This window comes from Chiloscyllium plagiosum, chromosome 29 (assembly GCF_004010195.1).
Source record: "Chiloscyllium plagiosum isolate BGI_BamShark_2017 chromosome 29, ASM401019v2, whole genome shotgun sequence".
NCBI lineage: Eukaryota > Metazoa > Chordata > Chondrichthyes > Orectolobiformes > Hemiscylliidae > Chiloscyllium > Chiloscyllium plagiosum.
The window spans coordinates 20,287,625-20,308,351 of record NC_057738.1 but is presented as its reverse complement, the minus strand read 5'-3'; the positions used below and the strand labels follow the sequence as shown (position 1 = coordinate 20,308,351).

The 20,727-nt window shown below is 42.7% G+C and overlaps 1 protein-coding gene across 7 annotated transcripts in view; it reads right to left on the bottom strand.

Annotated features, from left to right (window-relative positions):
• The window catches only part of LOC122564410 (catenin delta-2-like), a 1,204,994-nt gene that overhangs the window by 82,321 nt on the left and 1,101,946 nt on the right, over nucleotides 1–20,727 (bottom strand). For all 7 annotated transcript variants that reach the window (XM_043719228.1, XM_043719230.1, XM_043719231.1 and 4 more), the window contains 2 exons: nucleotides 7,191–7,308; nucleotides 4,435–4,620 (listed from right to left, as the gene is read on the bottom strand). In XM_043719228.1, the coding sequence (XP_043575163.1) occupies nucleotides 4,435–4,620; nucleotides 7,191–7,308 (304 nt within the window). The remainder of the gene's footprint in view (nucleotides 1–4,434; nucleotides 4,621–7,190; nucleotides 7,309–20,727) is intronic.

Sequence of the window (20,727 nt, the reverse complement as noted above, 5' to 3'; positions counted from 1 at the left end):
CTCTCTCCATAGCCCTTAATTCCTTGCGAGATCAATAATTTATCATTCTCTGCTTTGAAGATAGTTAACGTCCTGGCCTCCACTGCGCTCCGTGGCAATGAATTCCACAGGCCCACCACACTCTGGCTGAAGAAATGTTTCCTAATTTCGGTTCTAAATTGACACCCTCTAATCCTAAGGCTATGCCCACGGGTCCTAGTCTCCCCATCTGACAGAAACAAAGTCCCAGCATCTACCCTTTCTAAGCCATGCATTATCTTGTAAGTTTCTATTAGATCTCCCCTCAACCTTCCAAACTCTAATGAATTAATTCTCAGGATCCTTAGCCATTCACTGTATGTTAGGCCTACCATTCCAGGGATCATCCGTGTGAATCTCCGCTGGACATGCTCCAATGCCACCTTCCTGAGGTGTGGGGCCCAGAATTGGACACAGTATTCTAAATGGGGCCTAACTAGAGCTTTATAAAGTCTCAGAAGCACATTGCTGCTTTTATATTCCAATGCTCTTGAGATAGATTCCATCAACATACAGTGCTGGAGCGAGCAGTTTTGCCAAGAATTGGAGAGTTCCATCCAGCATGGAGGTTGCTTCTGATCTCAATCAGATTATAATTTCAAACAGACAGTGTCTGCCTCTCGTGGTGTCAGACTAATTCTGTAACCCTCATGCCACACATCTCCAGACAGATTCAAAACACCTCCACGCACACAGTTCATCAATACGACACATTCTAAAAATATTATTGCTGCAGAAAGTCTTTAAAATGTCACTTTGCTGTCAACTAACATAAAGGGCAGGAGCAGGTGGCAGGAAGATCAAAGCCCAATGGGAGACCAAGTAAATATTTAGCACAGTAACAAGATAAAATAGGGTGACGTTTGTCTCACAGGATCCTTTAAGGTTGTGTAGGAAAACAGCAAAGCAAGTGGGACCAGCTGAAACAATTGGTCTACCATTGTAAGCTACTGATTGTCGCTCATTTGGTAGTCCAGACAGATAAGTGCATGCCCGTCCCAGTATAGCATTGAGAGAACACTGCACTGTTAGAAAGAAAGATTTGCATTTACATTGCACCTTTCATGATCACAGAACATTTCAAAGTACGTTACAGCCGATGAAACGCTTTTGAAATGTCGCCGTACAGTCAGACACAAGATGGCCAAGTTGCGCACAGTAAGTTCCCATAAACAGCAATGTGATAACAACAAGACAGTCTGATTTGTCATGTTGATTGAGGGATGAGTATTGACCAAGGCACCAGAAATAATACCCCCAAAAATCCTCTAGGACCTTTTTATCATTGACATGATGTTCCAACTGTAAAAGTGACACCTATGACACTTCAGTGTTTCCACAAATTTACAGTGATGTCAATTTTAATATCTGTGCTTAAGCTCTAAACTAGAACTCGGGTGAGAATCTGATGAGTATCTGAATGGGCCCAAACTGTCTGGAGTTTGTAAGAATGAAACGTGGTGTTATTGAAATACCCAAGATTGTGAGAGTGTACACAGACTTTAATAACCTAGAGATTCCAGAACATGTGGAACATTCTTTTGCCATAAGGTTTTGATCATTTGAGATAAGGAAAAATTTCTTCACTACACTCTGAGTTGTGAATCTGCATTATTCTCTGTCCCGGGGGTTTTCGATGATAGATCACTGAATATATTTAAGGCTGAAAGAGACAGAATTTTGTTCTCCCAGGAACTCAAGAGATATGGGATGTGAGCAGGAAAGTGGAGTTGAGATCAACCAAGTGTACTGAATAATGATTTAACGGGAACATTCTTAAGTTTTTAGTCCACAATGTTATGGCTCAGGCAGTAGTATAACCCACTGAGCTATAGTTGATGCGTAAAGTGCTACATTGTCAATGAGATGTTAAACCCAGGTCTGATCTGCTCTTTCAGGTGAATGTAAAATATCCCCTGAGTGTTTTATTGAATAGCAGGGGAATGTTCTCCAGTGTTGAACAGTATCCATCCCTGTTTGTGGGGCCTTGCACTGTGCAAGTTATCTGCCAGATATACCACTTTACAACTGTGCTGATACTTTAAAACGACCTTACTGGCTCTTTAGGGAATCCTGAGCTTGTGAACAATGGAACATTAGTGGAAACTCTCCATTTTACTTCTTGAAATAATGGCTTGGTCGTACAGAACTTCAACATTGCTAAAAGCAGACATAAAATTTAAGCTTTTCACCTTGCACCCATCAGGACTGAAACATAAGAAAATAAACTTCTAGAAATGAAGCATCAATTTATACAGCAGTAGAGGGTGCTGATTCATTGGACAATAAGTGGCAGGGAGATCTGAAATGAATTGGGAATTTTAGTAAACTGATTATATTCAAACCAGGCACATTGACTCTGATCAACATACCAGCTCAGTTGGTAGGGTGGCTAGTTTGCGATGAGGAGGGATGCCAACTGCATGGGTTCAATTCATGCACCATGAAGGTCTCATCTTCTCAATCTCAACACTTGCCTGAGGTATGGTGACCCTCGGGTTAAACTCACCACCAATAATCTGTCTCTAATGAGACAGGTGCCCTGTGGTCCTCTGGAACTATGTTGACGTTACTAATCTAACAGGTGCCTTGATGAAAAGGTCACTTGCTGAATATACACCTTTGGTTCTGACAGGTGTCTGGTCTACCCTACAATACCCTGGGATGGGAAGGTGTCTCAAACATTTGAGCAACAGATGAAGTCAGTCATTTCATACTGCTACTTTGTACGAGCGCTAAGTTTCATTATCAGAAGGTTATCGTCAAGTCATAAGGGTGCACTGCCCACGACAGAAATTAATAATATGGTATATTGTTACAATGACGGTGTGATGACAAGCATGTAGACTGAATGTCCCAACAGCTTGAGGGCCTTATCAAACAACGTATTCCCAGGGGTATCATGTCACCCAGCCTGTGTTTGCAAAACTCAGAACATAATGTCTAATACTAGATGTGATTCTGTGATGGACAACATTTACAATGGGCTAAGTAATCATGATTGAGTAGAGAATTGCATGGAAACCAATATAAGGTTAGTGAATAGGTCTACAGTGTGATTCATTTGCATGTGCTAGAGGCTCCACATATTCATACACATGGTCCTGTTCCTGTAGGCAAAAGGAATATGCCACCACAAAAACGAGGAAAGGTTATTGGAGAGAGCCTAGCCCTGCTGCATCCCATGGTAAATTGCAATTCCCTTCCTAAAATTGGTTTTCTTACATTTCAGTCCCGATGAATGCAACATAAAAGCTTCAACATTTTATGTCCTTTTTTTAGCAATGTTTAACTTGTTGAAATGATGCACCAGCCACAGAAGACTGCATTGGTTTCATACTACATCTAGAACACTTGTCTCAAAATTAAATTGGCTTTATTAAGGCATGTGTTTTTTTCTTGAAAAACCTGTGTCAATCTCAACCAGCAACTCTCTCCAGTCTGGAGGACTATAGTTGAACTTTCTCATGTTGAGGGGAGCTAAGAAGCTGAGATGCAGTGGACCCTACAACTGGCAGCTGAGAGAAGATAAATGCCTGATCAATTAATTTCCATTAGGTCCATGAACACTGTATTGAACCTGATCATGGCTAATGCCAACTGGACTTTGAGGAAGATTAACACAGCATTCACTCAAGACAAACAACCCCAAACATATTTAAGTGCGATGTTTTTTCCTTTGTGCATCAAAAATCTTTTCCTAAAGTCACACACTCTACACACACAGCTACAAATCATCTCAAAACTCACTCACACACTTGCTAAAGTCAGTAAGAAGTAACTTCAAACAGGTCTTCAAAGTCATTTGTACAGTTTGAAGTTTGTTCTTTACATTTCTGCCATATTTCTTTCAAATGGATTCATGCTCCCCAAGGTTCTTAACTGCCTGATGTGACCAAGTTTATGCAATGGGAGAAAATGCAAAGGATCACTCAATTCCTGCTAATCTCCATAATGATAATAACCTTGGCAGTGATTTTCAGATAACGAGAACCATTTAATTGGTCCTAATGGGAGGGGGCACAAGGTTGCTACAATAATTGCTTAGCTCATTAAAAAAAAACTGGCTCACTGAACAATTCTCCTATTGGATGGTGAGAAATAGACTTCAGAATGATCTTAGAGCAGTCGAAAGTTTGCACAGTTTGACACCATGTTGAGGTAATGCATGGATTTTAAAAGTCTGCCATTATTGTTGCACATTGTGCTCACAATAAATAAAAGGTGACTTAGAACATACTTCTGTAAAACCACCAACACCAACCCATCTTGTAACATCGTAAGGTTACTTGATTTAACAAGAAGGACAAAGCCTAGTTAATTGACTACTTAGCTGCTCAAACACTAATCACAAATTGAGTTCACCCTAAGCCAGAGATGAGTTGTCCCCACTCCTCAGACGAGATGGATTATCACCTGATTTTGACCCTTCTTTTTCTTCTTCTTCTTGCCCCAGCAACCTGAACTCTCGCTGTCTTTCCCGTTGCTGTCGCTGCACAGTAACCCATCAAATTCATCCGTGCCCATCTGTTGTCCCTGGGCTGTTTCTGCCGCCAGCCGGTAAGAAAGGTTCCTCAAGATGCAGACGCAATTCTCAATTGTCTAGGAGGAGGGAAGACAGGCCAAAATTAATAACATTGCATTATAGAATTAAAAAGCACAAGGGGCCTTTTGATTCATCACGACATCCTGACACTTTGAACAAGTTGTACAATTTGTCAATTAGCCCTGCTCACCTTGTTCTGTTCCCACAGCTCTGCAGATAAAAGGGAGGCGAAAGATGGGATCTGTTTTCACAACAGCAACTAGGACAACAATGATTCCATTTTCACATCTAACCACCTATCTGCTTCCTGCAGTATTATTTATCCATAACTAACGGCAAATGCCATAGTTTTGTTGATGCTTTGATGCAAGTTCCAACTAACTGTGTCCCAATCTGCCATTGATCATTGAAATTCAGGTTGTTAATACTGGGCAAACAAAGGCAGCATGTCCAATTATCTTCCTTTGCTGCCTCCAATCACCAAGTCACCATCACCTCATCTGGTTGATGCTGTGGTACAGGTCTCCGGTTTAGTCTCTACTGCTTATTATTACTGGTGGCAAAATTATCTGGCATTGTGGGAATGAATTATTAACCTCCAGAAGAGTGTGTTGTTTTTTTGCTGTTTGGGGTTTGCATGCTGGGGTTAGTGAATGTTTAAATGAGCATACTGTGAAAATAATAATCCAACAAAATCCACTTGTCAGATCAAGGAATCATAGAATCCCTAGTGTGGATGCAGGCCATTCTGCCCATCGAGCCCACATTGCTCCTCTGAAGAACATCCCACTCAGTCCTGTCCCTCTACCCTATCCCTGAAACCCTACATTTCCCATAGGTAATTCACATAAACTACACATCTCTGGACTATTTAGCATGGTCAATCCACCTAACTTGCACATCTTTGGACTGTGGAAGGAAATCAGAGCACCCGAAGGAAACTCACGCAGAGAATGAGCAAACTGCACACAGGGATTCGCCCAGCATTGGAATTAAACCCAGATCCCTGGTGTTGTGAGGCAGCAGTGCTAACCACTGAGCCACTATGCCACCCATGTGAAACTATAAATCCTGGATGAGATTTATTTCTGTGGCATGAATTCAATGCGTAGCTACCTTGCATACTTTTAAACAAAACCATACCCTAGGCTTTGGGCCATGGATCAATCACATCCCAACACTGAAGGAAAGCTTTTGAATGAATGGCATCCCTATCTCAATGTTGTTTTCTCATTTTGGAAAAAGTTTCTTTGCTGTGAGGTAAAGTTTGTTGCTTTATTATTAAGTACAGGAAAGTAAATTGCCTAAAATAGTTTGCCTATGTCATGAGTGACATCTTTCTGAATTGACACTATAGAAATAACAAGCACTAATTCTCCATCTTAGCAGTCTTCCTGTGATTAATGCGGACAGTGACTACACATTGAGTTAGACCCCATCTACCACCCCCTGAGAAAAAGAACAGGAAATGACATCGCCACAGGAAATGATGTCACCACAGAAAATGACATCACCAACCCAACGAAACCCAAACATATAAATAGAAAGCAGGAATTACCAACAGTGCTTTGCCCAGAGGCCCACTGAAGATGTTACCTAGTAGGGTGACGAAATGTCTGGAAATGAACCTTCCAGCTTAGCTAGCAAACCTTCACCCAGAACCTCAACCTAAGCTACAAACCTTCTCAAAACTCGCTAGTATTAAACTTCCTCTGACAGTTGTGATATATCAGACCATTTGAACTGGGACCTATTCACCTGACCATTTCATGCTCCCTTTGTGGGTTGATGTTCCAGGGAGTCAAGTAATGCCTTCCTCTGTCTCTATTTCAATGTGAAGCATTTATACAACCTCTTCCTTAAATTTGAGGCAGCTTGAATTTAGATCTACTACTTAAACTTGTGTTTTTGGTATTTGGAGTTCATTAGAATGATTCAAATTCTGGATCTGTTGCAGTGTGTTGCTATGCTTCACTACTTCTCTGTAATTATCTAGTAAACATATTCCAACCATTAGTTATAACCTGGTGCAACCATCTGACTATATGATAAATATTCCCTCTTGCACTGGATAGAACAGTGTGCTGGCAATCAGCTGTATGAGAGCTCACAGAACTTATAAAAGGCACAATTTCAGTTCAGAAGATACTGTGTCTGAAATGAAAACTGCTTATATTCTTGAAAGGTAAGTTAAAGTTTTCTTAAGAAAGTCAAGTTATAACTTCATGTGTTGATGTTCTACATAACTCATGATAATATACCTCTAAACATTTTAAACAAGATTTACATGCTAAATAAAAACAAGAAGAACTGCGGATGCTGTAAATGAGAAACAAAAACAGAAATTGCTCAAAAAGCTCAGCAGGTCTGGCAGCATCTATGGAGAGAAATCAGATTTAAACGTTTTAGGTTGAGTTATTTGTGAGTAAATTTTCACAGACATTTTCTCCTGAAGATAACCTGTATTGATCACCATTAATTTTTGGTAGGAAATAAAGCTTTTGGAAGTAAATTATCACGTTTCTGTAAAGTCAAGGTGTTTAGTGTTGCTGCAATCCAAAAATCTCAATCCCCTTTATTCCAGTGACACTGCATAAGACATAATAAAATCTGAAAATTGTCTTACCTTGCTATCAATCTCACTGCTCCCCAGAGCGGATTGAATCACATACAGCAAAGCATCAGTGAGGCCATCACATTCTCTCATCCTTCTCCGTGCCTCTTCACCAGCTGAACTCACGTTCCTGCAAAGGGTGAAGTACAATTGAGAATGTTAGACTAAATCCTCATTAAAGGGCTAACTGGAAAAATCACAGAGGGAAATGACACACACGTGACCCGGGAGTTTGAGCAAGCACAAACAGAATCTAAGGAGTTGTTCTCATAACTAGAACTATGTTGGCATAAAGTTAAAGAGTTCTATAACTTGCAATCTTCAAGAGTTGTGGAAATGGCTCCAAATCAATACAGTAATATAAAGATGACACCGAACATATCAGTGGCAGCCCTACATTTGTGTGCAAGCCACGGATTTCCTCCACAGTTTGACTTGGCAGTTATCCTGGAGATTCCAGGTCAAAACAGGCAGGTTGCTAATGTTGACAGGAAATATGATTTCATCAAAGCCACGTCTTCATTTGTTTGCATTTCCCAAAAGATTGTTGTAGAGTATAGGAAAATCAATGTGATTGGAATATCAATGTTAAAAATGAGCAATTTGGATATCAATTGATCTCCTAAATATATTAGTTTGAAAAAGGAATATCTGAGTGGAGGAAGGACATCACTTTGCTATATTATACATGATAGTCTCCTCATTGTTGACAGAATTGCTTTTATGTATTATTGAACAGCTGCCACTCAAATCGGTGTCTAAGTTATTGAATGTTGGAGTCTAAATGGTAACTTATACAAGTGGAAATAATGTCCTAAAGCAAAACTTTCAAACTGTGAAGTTAAATCTTCACTTTGAAAAGAGGGACATGAGAATATAGTGTTTTGTATTCTGGGTCCTCAGGAAACAAGAGTCAACTTTCCTTGCTGTAAATAAAGTATAAAGATTTGCTTTATACTAAGGTTATTAAAATATTCACAACCATCTGTTGGCTAGGAGTTTTATGCCACAATGACTCTTCACACAGTTGCACTGTTTGTTCTTGCAGTTCCATGAACTGACTTTGAAATGATTCAGCCTCAAATCCCCAGGAAGCTATTAAAAGTGAAAACAATTGCAACTTAAACACTCCGCTGTGCTTTCAAAGAAATCTCAATAGTTTACAGAAAAGCTTTGTGGAGATTATTTCTTTGTCATTCTCTTCTGGTCTCTGCATTAGTAGATAAAAAGGCAGTATTTCCCAGGAAAGTCTTCCTTAAAAGAAAAACATTAACTTACCTCCCAAAGTAATATAAACCCAAAATTTAATCTTTCACTTTTGCACTGGAAGGACTCAATGTTTACACCAAGAATTTCTGAGTTAAAACATCAACAAGTAGCAACATTGATCAGAGTTAAAAATCACACAACACCAGGTTATAGTCCAACAGGTTTATTTGGAAGCACTAGCTTTCGGAGCGCTGCTCCTTCATCAGGTGAACAACCACCTGCTGAGAGAGCGTCGCTCCGAAAGCCAATGCTTCCAATTAAACCTGTTGAACTATAACCTGATGTTGAGTGATTTTTAACTTTGTACACCCCAGTTGAACACCGGCATCTCCAAATCACAACATTGATCAGGATCTGGAAGATCTGCTGGATAGATTTGAGAATTTATTTCTGATCTCTTTTCCCTTAACTAGTCTGGGTTTCTGTCTGCTTTCTTTCTTCTCCAGAAGATTACCGAGCATTCAAGTGATATGGGGAGTATATATGTTGCAAAGTTGTGTTGGGCAAGCTATATGGACCAGAGAGTCATTTTCCTACAGAATCATAATTTCTTTGTGCCTGCTTTTAAGTAGCTCGGGTCCATACATTTATATCGCAGTGGGAGCCATCATACATTCTCCACAACTCATTTCACTCTGCATGATAACAAGAAATGTTGATGGCACTGGCTATAGCAAAGGCTGTAAGCCCTGACAACATTCTGCCAATAGTACTGAACATCTGTGTTCTAAAATGAGCTGTGGCCCTAGCTACATTCTTACAGTATGACCACAACACTGGCAACCAGCCGAATCTGCCCGACTCCATTCTGTCCCCAAAAAGCATGATCAATCATATCCAGTCAACTACCACTCAAATTGTTCTGCTCTCAATCATCAGCAAATGGATAGATGTCATTGACAGTGCTGTCAACTGGCACTTAACACAACAATAATCTGCACACAGATGCTCAATTTGAATTCCACCAGGGACAGCATGCGTCAGACCTTGTTACTGTTTTGATGGATTCATAGTCAAAATAGCTGAATTTCAGAAGTGTACTGAGAGTTATTGTCTTTGACATCATGGCTGAATTTTACCAACCGTGGCAAGGAATCCCAGCAAAACTGGAGTTAACAGAAATCAGTGAAAAATCGCTACACTGGTTGGAATCATACCTAGCAAAAAGAAGATGGCTATACTTGTTAGACATCAATCACATCAGCCCCACTTCAACAGAGCAGGAGTTTCTCAGGGTAGTGCCCGAGGCCCAACTATCTTCAGCTGCTTAATCAATAACCTTTCTTCAATTTTAGATAATTGATAGTTGTATAGTGCGTCCATTTGCAACTTGTCAGGTACTGAAGCAGTCCATGTTCATACACAGTAAGACATGGACAAATTCAAGCTTGGGCTGAAATGTGGCAAGTCACATTAATGCCACACAAGTGCCAGGCAATGACCATCTCCAATGAGAGTATCTGACAATCTCTTCTTGATATTGAATGGCATTACCTTTGATTAATCAATATTTTGATTAATCAAATCTCCATCTCCAAATCATCAATATTTGGAGGTTACCAATGAAAAGTTAGTGCGCTAGCTCTATTGTGGCTCCTAAAGCAGCTCTGGGACTATAAACTCTTTAGCATCTGCTGACTTCACAAAATCTTTTCATCATCTACGAGGCACAGGTCAGGAAAAGACTCGAGAAGCTTCATGGTATCCAGAAAACAAAACCTTGCTTGACTGACTCCCAGCCTTCATACACTTTCTTCACCACTGATCCATAGACGTAGCAATGTGCACCATACACAGTTTCATGCCAAGTCTTATTCCAGAGTACCTTGCAAACTTGTGATCTCTATCATTGAGAAGGATCAGGGCAACAGATGCATGGGAGCACTAATACCTGTAAAATCCTTTCCAGTCAACACAGTCCATGGAACCATCATCCTTCATTGTAGCTGGTTCAAAGAGCTAGAATCTTGTTCTTAACATTACCTGTAGATGCACCCACACCACATGGATTGTGAAGGTTTAAAAAGGTGCTTCACCATCAACTTCCCAACAGAAAATTGGGACAAATAACAAATTCTGCTCTTGGCAGTGATGCTCATATTTCATGAATGAGCGAAAAAAAAGAGAAAATGATGCCCTTGAACTTCCCGTCACTTGAAAAACTGGGAATACCAAGTGGAAATTGTCACTTTTAAAAGATGTAACTTGATGAAATGAGATTTGCAGGTCTGTAACAGCACTGTAACGAGCAGTGCTGCAGTGAAATGCTGACCCAATGTGAAAACTCACTTAAGTGACATCCCCCAGATTCAGTGAATAAACCAATTAATTCTTCAACAAACTTTAATGGCTGTCTGTTCAAACAGATGCTACGTTCCACCAACCTTCTTCTTCCAAATGCCTGAGCACCATGACAGTGCTTTCTCAGTGGAAAGCTATTCATGACATGAATATGATTGTGTGACAATGTGCCTAACTGAAATTTGTAAACAATTATTAAGATACTCTACTCACATCATCTGCTGTGCCAGCCAACTGCTCAACTGCATCTGAGCTGCATGAGCAGCTTTGTTCATCACCGCTTCCCTGTTGGTGTGCCAGCTGACACAGACTCTGTGAAACTGCTGAGCTGGGTGAGGATAGTCAATCTATCTCAGGGGGGATGTCATGTAGTTCAAGGGACAGAATTTATACTTTGATCCATGCCTACATCCTTCTTGTTCGGTCTCTAAATCAGCAAGTCCTCGAAACTGCCAAATAAAGGTATGTTTTTTACTTAGTCAGAGAAGTAAAAGTAAGAAGAATGAAGAACAGAAAACTGAAATTGCAGAGTGCGGGATATCACAGAGTGCCGGATATCACAGAGTGGAGGGGTGACCTGGAAGGTGGGAGTCAATATGAATGTGTAGACAAAAGGAGCTCAAAGTGATGAAATTGCAGGGCCTAAAGCCACCATTTCAGGGCCTGAAATATGCCTAGTCTACTTTGGATGTGTAAGGTATTTCAAATATTTGATTAGATGAAGCTAGTCACTTCAGGCCAATACACAGTGGTATACAGTGGCCAAACCAGTGTGTTTTCTGTGAACAGGATGTTGTTGTCAAGCGATTCTGCTTACCTGACAAAGATCTAATATGGTACATGAATTTCAGTGCAAATGTGATGCCAGGCACATTGGTCATACTTCCTGACTATGGATGTCCCATTGGCTGTTCAGAATAGATAGAGTACTGACCATGTGCCTGTGCTTGCAAAACTCAGAACATAATGTTGAATGTTCAAAGTAATTGTGCCCACAGGACAGCACTAACAACCAATATAAGATTATCAGTCGGTTTTGCAAAGTGGCTCACTGGGGCTTGCTCAGAGCTACATATATTCATTTGCAGGGACCTGTTGTTTGCAGTAAAAAGGAACACATTCAGGCATTGCACCTTTTTGAATTAAGCAAAAGCATGGGGGAAACAGCTCCCTGACACATCCTCCATCACAAAACCTTGAGCAATGAGAGTCAGCTTGCCAACCAATCAGCACCCTTTCTTCACGCAGTACAAATTGTTGCTCCCTTTGAAAGATGGCATTCTTCCCCTGGTCCTGATGAAAAGCCTTTAACAGCATGCCTCTTTTTCACTCACATTTGCACAACCATGCGATTAAATGAGATCAGATGCTGATTCACTATAATGTGAGGCCTATTTTTAGTTGAAACTTTATTGCTGGAACAGCACAGCAGGTCAGGCAGCATCCAGGGAACAGGAGATTCGACGTTTCGGGCACAGGCCCTTCTTCAGGAATTGTGAAGGGCCTGTGCCCGAAACGTCGAATCTCCTGTTCCCTGGATGCTGCCTGACCTGCTGTGCTGTTCCAGCAATAAAGTTTCAACTTTGATCTCCAGCATCTGCAGACCTCACTTTCTCCTCGAGGCCTATTTTTAGCAGGGTCATGCTGCATTCTATTTTTCATAGGAAAACTCAGGTCACTGTGATAAGTCAGTGGTAGAATAAATTCTGAACTGTGAACGAGTTAGGAAATCAAAAATATTTAGCTGCTCATGGTGACTCAGTGGTTAGCACTGCTGCCTCAGCGCCAGGGATCTGGGCTCGATTCCAGCCTCGGGCAACTGTCTGTGTGGAGTTTGCACATTCTCCCCATGTCTGCAAGGGTTTCCTCCTGGTGCTCCGGTTTTCCCCCATATTCCAAAGATGTGCAGGTCAGGTGAATTGGTCATGCTAAATTTTCCATAGTTGTCAGGAGCATTAGTCAGAGGGGGGTGGATTACTCTTCGGAGGGTCGGTGTGGACTTGCAGGGCCGAAGGGCCTGTTTCCACACTGTAGGGAATCTAATCTAATCATTATGTCACCAGGATGGCTCAAAATGAATTTTGTTTTAAATGCAGTTATTGTTGTGTTGTAGAGTAGTGAGGGAACTCCATAGTCTTGTGCCAGCTGAAATTACTTGATAAATTGAATTGGTTTTTCTATGTGATTTATTTTCATCTATTTATAATCCAAAGGTGGCACTGAATTTGCCACTTTCACCATAACCATGCATGAGGCCAGCTTGAACAGACAAGGATTATATTCCCTTGAGTTTAGAAGATTAAAAGGCAATGTAAATGAGTTGATTGAGATAATCAGACAATTTAACAAAGTAAACGGAGAGCACCTATTTTTTTTCTGGTAGGGCAATCCAGCACACAGCCAGACAGCCCTTCAAAGAGGAGCTAGGTCTTTCAGAAGTTAGATCAGAAAAACTTCTTTTCAAAAAAGGTGGTGAAAATCCAGGTTTCTCTCTCAAAATAAATCATTGAGGCTCGGACAGGCTGGTATTGATGGACTTTTGTTCACCGTGAGGATGAAGGATGACAAAATGAAGGCAAGTAAGTCGAGTTAATATTCAGAGCCATAATCTAATTGAAAGGCAGAGCAGATTTGGTGGGCTATATGGCCTACTGCTCCTTTTGTGTTTCATTGTATACTGACAAACATTGAGGCTATTGAAAGGTTCACAGAGTGGCTCAGATCAGCACTATTTGAAGCTAACATAAGGCAGCACACAGGACTTTACTCATGGCAGCCAGTTAAGAGGCTGCTGCCAGGAACAATGCCCCATTAAGAATGACAGCCTGCCTCTCTGAACCACTGCCTCAATTTTTCAACAAGCCCCATTACCTGCGAGATCCTTCAGTTACAACTGAACTCTCTGCGCTACCGCATGCAACCCTCGAAGCAGCTGCATCTGGTGTGGGGGGTGGGGGAGTGGGGTAGAGACTGTCACACATCTCCTGCTGGAAGGTGCGTTTGTAATGGAAGTCTGGAGAGAGATACAGAGATTTTTGTCCAGGCTCATCATTAGCAGCTCCTTGACGCAGGGTTCTGTGTTCTACGATCTGCTCCCTGGGACCCATACCAAGACAAATATTAATTCTGCCTGGAGGATTATCAATTTGGTGGAAGATGCTCTTTGGTATGCCCGTTGGTCTTCCAGAGAAAGGAGTTGACCTCAACCGAGTGTGGCAGACTGTCACATTCCAAGGTCTAGAACTATGTGCTGAGAGACGCACTAAAGCTTGGGGCAGCTGCTGGCAAGGCACAGTGGGTCAAGAACACAGTCTAAGGTGTTTCTGTTTGAGCTAAATGGGTTTTTGTTCAATTATTGGGCCCTCCCGGTGCCTCAAATGTATAGAAATATAGTCTTGCACAGCTAACAAATGTCTTGCGTTTGTTTGCTGGATAGAATCAAACGCCAACATTTGTCCGTTTCTTCAAATGCTACAGTCGAGACATGACTGCTTCAGTGACTATGTATGTGTGTAAAGATATTATGAACAGAGTATATTTTTGAAATTAAAAAAAAAAATCCAAGCTTGACTGTAGATGTGGTGACTGCTCAGGCTGCAGGAGGCAATTCTGAGATGCTGTTAAAGAGCCAGGAAGTAAATTTGCTTCGTGGGCTGGGCCAAGTTGAGAGACTCAGAGTGGTGAGGTGCTCCACTGGCAATGTTGGAGCTGCAGGGGTGGCTACTGCTACTGGAGGGGGCCTCCATGGGAAATGGAGTCTCCAGGAACAGAGGCACCATGCATCTTAGGGCACCATGGTGTCAATGTACCTTGCAGTCGCCCCGTGTGACACGGAGTTGTACTGACAACATTAAAATGCTGGTGGGCCATGAAATGGCTGTTAAAGAGGCAGATAAGTGGATTAATCCAATTACACATCCATCCCATGGGCAGTTGAGTCACTGCATCTGTGTTGTTTGAAAAATCCCATGATGGCAGCTTGACGCTGGACTCCTCTCCTGACTCCTTCCTCTGCCATCTCACCAAGATGTGCGCATCCCTGCCCAGCTCTGCAGGGTTCGTAAAATCCCCACCATAACTTGCAAGACACTATTAAGTAAGGTTAAGTATCAGGAATAGAAACTTTGCTCCTAAGAGACTACCCAGTAATTAGTTTTTTTTGGAAAAGGAGAATTCATTTAGAAAAGTCAACATTCCATTAACACTGATCCTTTGTTAGATGACGCACTCATCCACAGGACTCGCTAAATGAATGCGAACACGATGCACCAGAAAACCTGGGGGAGCTACAACTCATGCTTTACATTCTATAAATAGTTCCATTCAAGGGAAGGCCATGTCAGGTGGCACACATCGGCTCATTGCAGCTATTTAATAGGTCAGTTGTTAATCGAGGCTGTAAGCTTCCAGATTGGAAAATTTGCAAGAACGATTAAGGCAGCACAAAAGGGCTGAATTACAAATAGTGACCAGAGGGTCAGTACTTCATTCAGTATTTACAATCGTCCCAAACAATTAAGTCCAACACATAACCAACTGACAGGGCTCTTGTGGTGTTGTGGTCATGTGCCTCACTCTGGGCCAGGAGGTCCAGTTCCAAACCCCACCAACCCTGGAGACATGTCGTAACTTTTCCAAACAACTTGATTAAATATAATGTGAGCAGCTGACTGTATCAGAAATGGCATTAACTATTTGCCAATACCACCAGCAAAGAAAGACTTGCATTTATTCAAGATCTTTCAGAGCCTCAGGATATCCCTAAGCATTTTACTTTTTAGGTATTTTTGAAGGGTAGCCATTGATGGCACGTTGGAAGTATGGAGGTGGATTTGTGCACAGCAAGGCCCCGCCTAATTCAGCTTTTTCTCTTAAAGAGATGTTTTTCGAGGATAAATGTTGGCCAGGATTCTAGGGAGAACTCCACTGCTCATTACCATGAAAGCAAAGTCCCATGTAATCAATAACATAGTGCAAACTGGGCATCTTTGACAGTGCAGTATTCTCATGATTCAGCTTCTGTCAGGTCGGGATTTTACGGGATGGAAGTGACTCCATCCACAGGCTAGGAAGTCGGTGAAGTCACGGAAACGCTGGACGGATTTTACCTTCATTAAAAAGCTGTCTCCCCACATTGGAGATTTCCACTCCCTTTGAGGAAAATCTCCCGACCCCAGCGCTGCCAGCCAATCAAATGGCTGTCAGGTCTCAGTCCCAGCAAACCTTCCGAGGTGGGGGTGGGTTTGGCCGCTGGCTGGTACTGCAGTTGGTCTAGACAGCCCCTGGGTGAGGCCTCAGAGTGCAGTTAGCTTTGTCAGGGACACTGGGCCAGAGAGGCAGGTGGTGGCTGTTGGAGGGTGGTATTGGTTGATCATAGGGGCATCGGGTTGGCAGTCATTGCTGTGATAGCAGGAGCTCTCCATGAGCTACGAGTTGCTTGAGCAAGGGCAACAACAAGGTGATGGGGGTGTCATCTTTTTCCAACACACACAACCTCAGACACGCCAGCCCACCCGTCTTCCATCCACCTTCCTTCCCGTGTGGCACACTCTAGCTTGTGTGTGAGCCATGATACTACAGGCTGGATTTTCCATGAATGGCGAACACCACTCATGTTAAGAAAGAGCACCGCATTACTGACTGAGCATTCCAATCAGGACTCCTTCAGAAGTGCGGAGCTGTACTTTAAAACCTGATAGGCCCCTCATATTGCAGGATAGTTGTGGGGGAAGCCAACCACGCCCCTTTTTCACAAAAGTAGTTGCCATATTCTGCGGTATAAATTCCTCCATCAAAGACAATCATAGAATTGTACAGCACTGAAACAGACCCTTTGATGCAAATCGCCCACGCCTACCAGATATCCCAATCTGACCTAGTCCCACTTGCCAGCACTTGGCCCATTTCCCTCTCAACCCATCCTATTCATATCCCCATCCAGATGCCTTTTAAATGTTGTTTTGTACCAACCTCCTCTGGCAGCTCGCTCCACACAAGCACTACCCTCTGCACAAAAACATTACCCCTCAGGTCCTTTTTAAATTTTTCCCCTCTCACCTTAAACCTTTGCCCTCTCGTTTTGAACACTTCCACCCTTGGCAAAAGACTTTGGCTATTCACCCTATTCATGTTCCTTATGATTTCATAAACTTCTATAAGGTCACACCTCAGCCTCTGACATTCCAGGGAAAATCTACTCACCCTCTCCCTCTAGCTCAGACCCTCCAGTCCCTGCAACATTCTCGTCAGTCTTTTCTGCACTCTTTCACGTTTAATGCCATCTGATAAAAGGGTGATCAGAATGGTATGCAGTATTCCAAAAATGTCCTACACAGCCATAACATGATGTCCCAACTCCTATACTCAATGTTCTGACCAATGCTGAATGCCTTCTTCACCAACCTGTTTACCTCTGACTCCACTTTCAAAGAACTATGCACCTGCAACTTGGCAGCTTCTATGACAGGGTAAGTCCGTAAGGTAAGCATCAAGTTCGGATGCGAGGTGGGTATGGTGCCAGGTGGGTATGACACTGGGGCAAAGGGAGCCAGGATGTCAGGCAAGTAATTAGGCAGTCATGGTGAGGTGGAGATACCTAGTAATGGAGGAGCAGGGGCTGGGTGGAGCATTAGGTCCCATATAGTTGGGCAGGGAAGGGGTGCGGTGTCAGGTCTGAGTGACGGTGGGTCCCACAGGATCTGTTGGGTCTAGTGGTGGTTCCAGAGTTTAGGGAGCTCTGGGGAAGTGGGGTGTCTGGTTGCAGGAAGGGAAGAGATAGTGTGGTCAGAACACAGGCAAAGGAGACGCCAGGTCCCCTGGAGGGACGAGGTGGTGTTAGATCAGGCTCCTAGGGGTGTAAGTGGTTTGGAGCTGTGCAGTGAGGGGATGTGTTAGATTAGAATAGGTTCCCTACCGTATGGAAACAGGCCCTTCAGCCCCACAAGGCCACACCAACCCTCCGAACAGTACCCGGCCTGTGCTCGCTCCACTCCTACTCCAGGATTTGGTCCATGTTCGCTCTGTTCCTGCTCCGGGACTCTGTTCACATTCGCTCTGCTCCCGCTCTGGGAACCGCCTCACATTCGCTCTGCTTCTGCTGTGGTACCTGGCCCGTGCTCACTCTGCTCCAGCTTGAACCTAGCCCACCCTTGCTCTGCTCCTACTCTGGTAACCGGCCCATGCTCAGTCTGCTCCCGCTCCGGGACCCAGCCCATGACTTGCTTTCCTCCTGCTCTGGGACCCGACCTGCGACTCGCTTTGCTCCTCTGGAACTCGACCCAGGCTTGCTCTGCTTACGCTCTGTGACTTGGCCTGTGACTCACTCTGCTCCCTCCCCAGAATTCAGGCCATGCGCACTCGGCTGCTAGTCTGTGACTCGGTCTGCATGCTGTGTTGCCACCCAGGCTTCAGCTGCAACTTGTATCCCTTTGTCTCATCTCCATTCTCCAGGCAGGGGAGGGTAGTTTAAGAGGTTGAGGGGTGGGGGAAGAAAATCTGCTGCAAAGAGGAAAAAAAAATGAAAAAGGGAAAGGAACTGGTGAGCAGAGGAACTCCAAAAGGAATGTCTTACTCTGCTGCCATCTTGTATCAATGGCATAAATGGTTACTTTCAGAGAATTCCAAGCAAAGTGGAATTGCCCATCGGAGGCTTTAATTTCATGGACAATTCCCTCAGAGTCTGCTACACAGGAATGCTGCATTGTCCTGATATGCAATTCCAATCTAAGCTGCAGAAATGACTATTTGGCCTTCTAAATATCTGGGCCTCTATTTACACCTCCTGAGCAATGAGTTCTGGGGAAGGGGGATGGGTGAACTTGAGGTGGACACACAACAGTAGGAAAGCAGTCCAGAATACTGTACTGTACTCCTCTTGACTACGCACAGTAATGTCTTTTGACATGACATTTTATTGCCTGCTGCTGAAGAAGCAGCTGACTGCAAAACAATTTCCTTGTGAGGCGAACTTGAAACGAGGTCTCATTCACGCAAATATGAGGACTTTTATTTATTCACTCATGGGATGTGGGCATCACTGGCTGGCCGTTCCCAGTTGCCCTTAAGACTGGTATTTATTTAAGGTAGCTTAAAATGTGTTGCTGGAAAAGCGCAGCAGGTCAGGCAGCATCCAAGGAGCAGGAGAATCGACATTTCGGGCATGAGCCCTTCTTCAGGCACATGCCCGAAACGTCAATTCTCCTGCTCCTTGGATGCTGCCTGACCTGCTGCGCTTTTCCAGCAACACATTTCCAGCTCTGATCTCCAGCATCTGCAGTCCCCACTTTCTCCTAGAAGATTTATTTAAGGTAGCCATTCCTGGGAAGTAGCCTCAAGCAATATGATCCCAGGTGTACTTTAGGTGCAAGCCCGTATTGAAATACTGCCCTTGAAATAAGTCCTAATCTGCCCCAGCTACCCCAGTTACCAGTCAGAATACAGGGAAAGCAATGACCAACTTCTACCCCAGCACGCGGACGGTATACCATTATCTGCTGCAGAAAATATTTGTCCTCTGAACTTTATAAAAGTAATCTATTAAAGTTGAGTTATGGATGAAGGCTTGAATTTTTCTTTCTCGTATGAGTCCTGTGTCTGAGCGACACTTTGTCAAAATGATAACGGCATAAATCGAGGGCAGTAATCAACGCAAGTGTTGCCACTTCTGAGATGTAAATGTATCCCAACTCCAGGAGGGACCATGCCACAGAATAATTATACAATCGTAACTAATGCCGCACCTTTCTATTGCATGTTAGATGATGCATTTTACAGCCACAACAAGCACAATATTGAGCTGCTCTCCTGAGCATTTGCAGTGATTAAAAACAGTGCAACTATATTACAAATTTATGAGCCAGACAACCATTTTAATATGCCCGCACACTTAATTTTGTTTTCAGGAAAGTGAATTCATACTTTTATTCTCCAACCCAGAAAAACTCAAGGATAGATGAGCATGTCAGGACATAAAAACAATCACATAATTTTTCTCTGCACTGTCCATCCATTCCTCATGCAGTGCCTTGCATGCTGTTGTGGCTAATAAGACTTTATCAGCTCTGGCTGCCACAGCATTCCAGGCCTAATTAATTAATTGCAGATACCCATTCTATCAGAACAGGCCTCTATTCTGATTTTGTAAAAGTAATGCAGATCGTACAAATATTATTTAATACTTCCAGCCTTGATCAGCTCTGGCCTTTGCCCTCTCAGAATCAGAACAGTAGGAATACCTTGGACTGTCAAGTTGTAAGGCTGTTTCCAGAACAGTTCTACTGCAGGAATATGTTTCTAGGTTTCAAGTCATCTGATCATTGAATAATACAAGAGCAACAAAATGGACATATCATTGCCATTGGGCTCAGGCTGCATTTAATAGAGATTGCTCTGAGACTCTGACAAACACTTAAGCATTCATTAACAATGATAGGACAATGCACAAAAATAGATGTGCCAGAGGCTGTAAGCAGACTCATCTTTCTAGAAGCTCTGATGACACAAAACTGATGGCATATATTAGCTGTTTACATGTTTGCCATTATCTCTTTATACTACAATAACATGTGAAATGTTGGGCTACTTCTGAAGGAGACAGTTGCAGACAAACGTCCTAATTTACTTGCTTATAACAACTACACATGTGGACAATAACATTTTCAAGAAACATGAAATTCCAAGAGTTCCTTTTGGAGAAGAAGACATTAGGATTTGTTAAGTAGCCCAACACATTAAACTGTATTTATTCACTTGTGGGAAAAGTAAAGGATCGGCGATATTTGAGCCAATACTAGGTCTTAGCACCTGACTGATAACTCCAGTGTCACATTAAACTAAAGGCCTCTATCATGGATTTAAAAGATCCCAAGACATTATTTGATGAAGAACAGCTGTCTTAGGCAGTATGTTATCACTCAACCATCATTGGTAAACTTGCTGTTTGAGGGAGCTTGCTGTGTTCAAATTGGTTTCTGGAAATCAA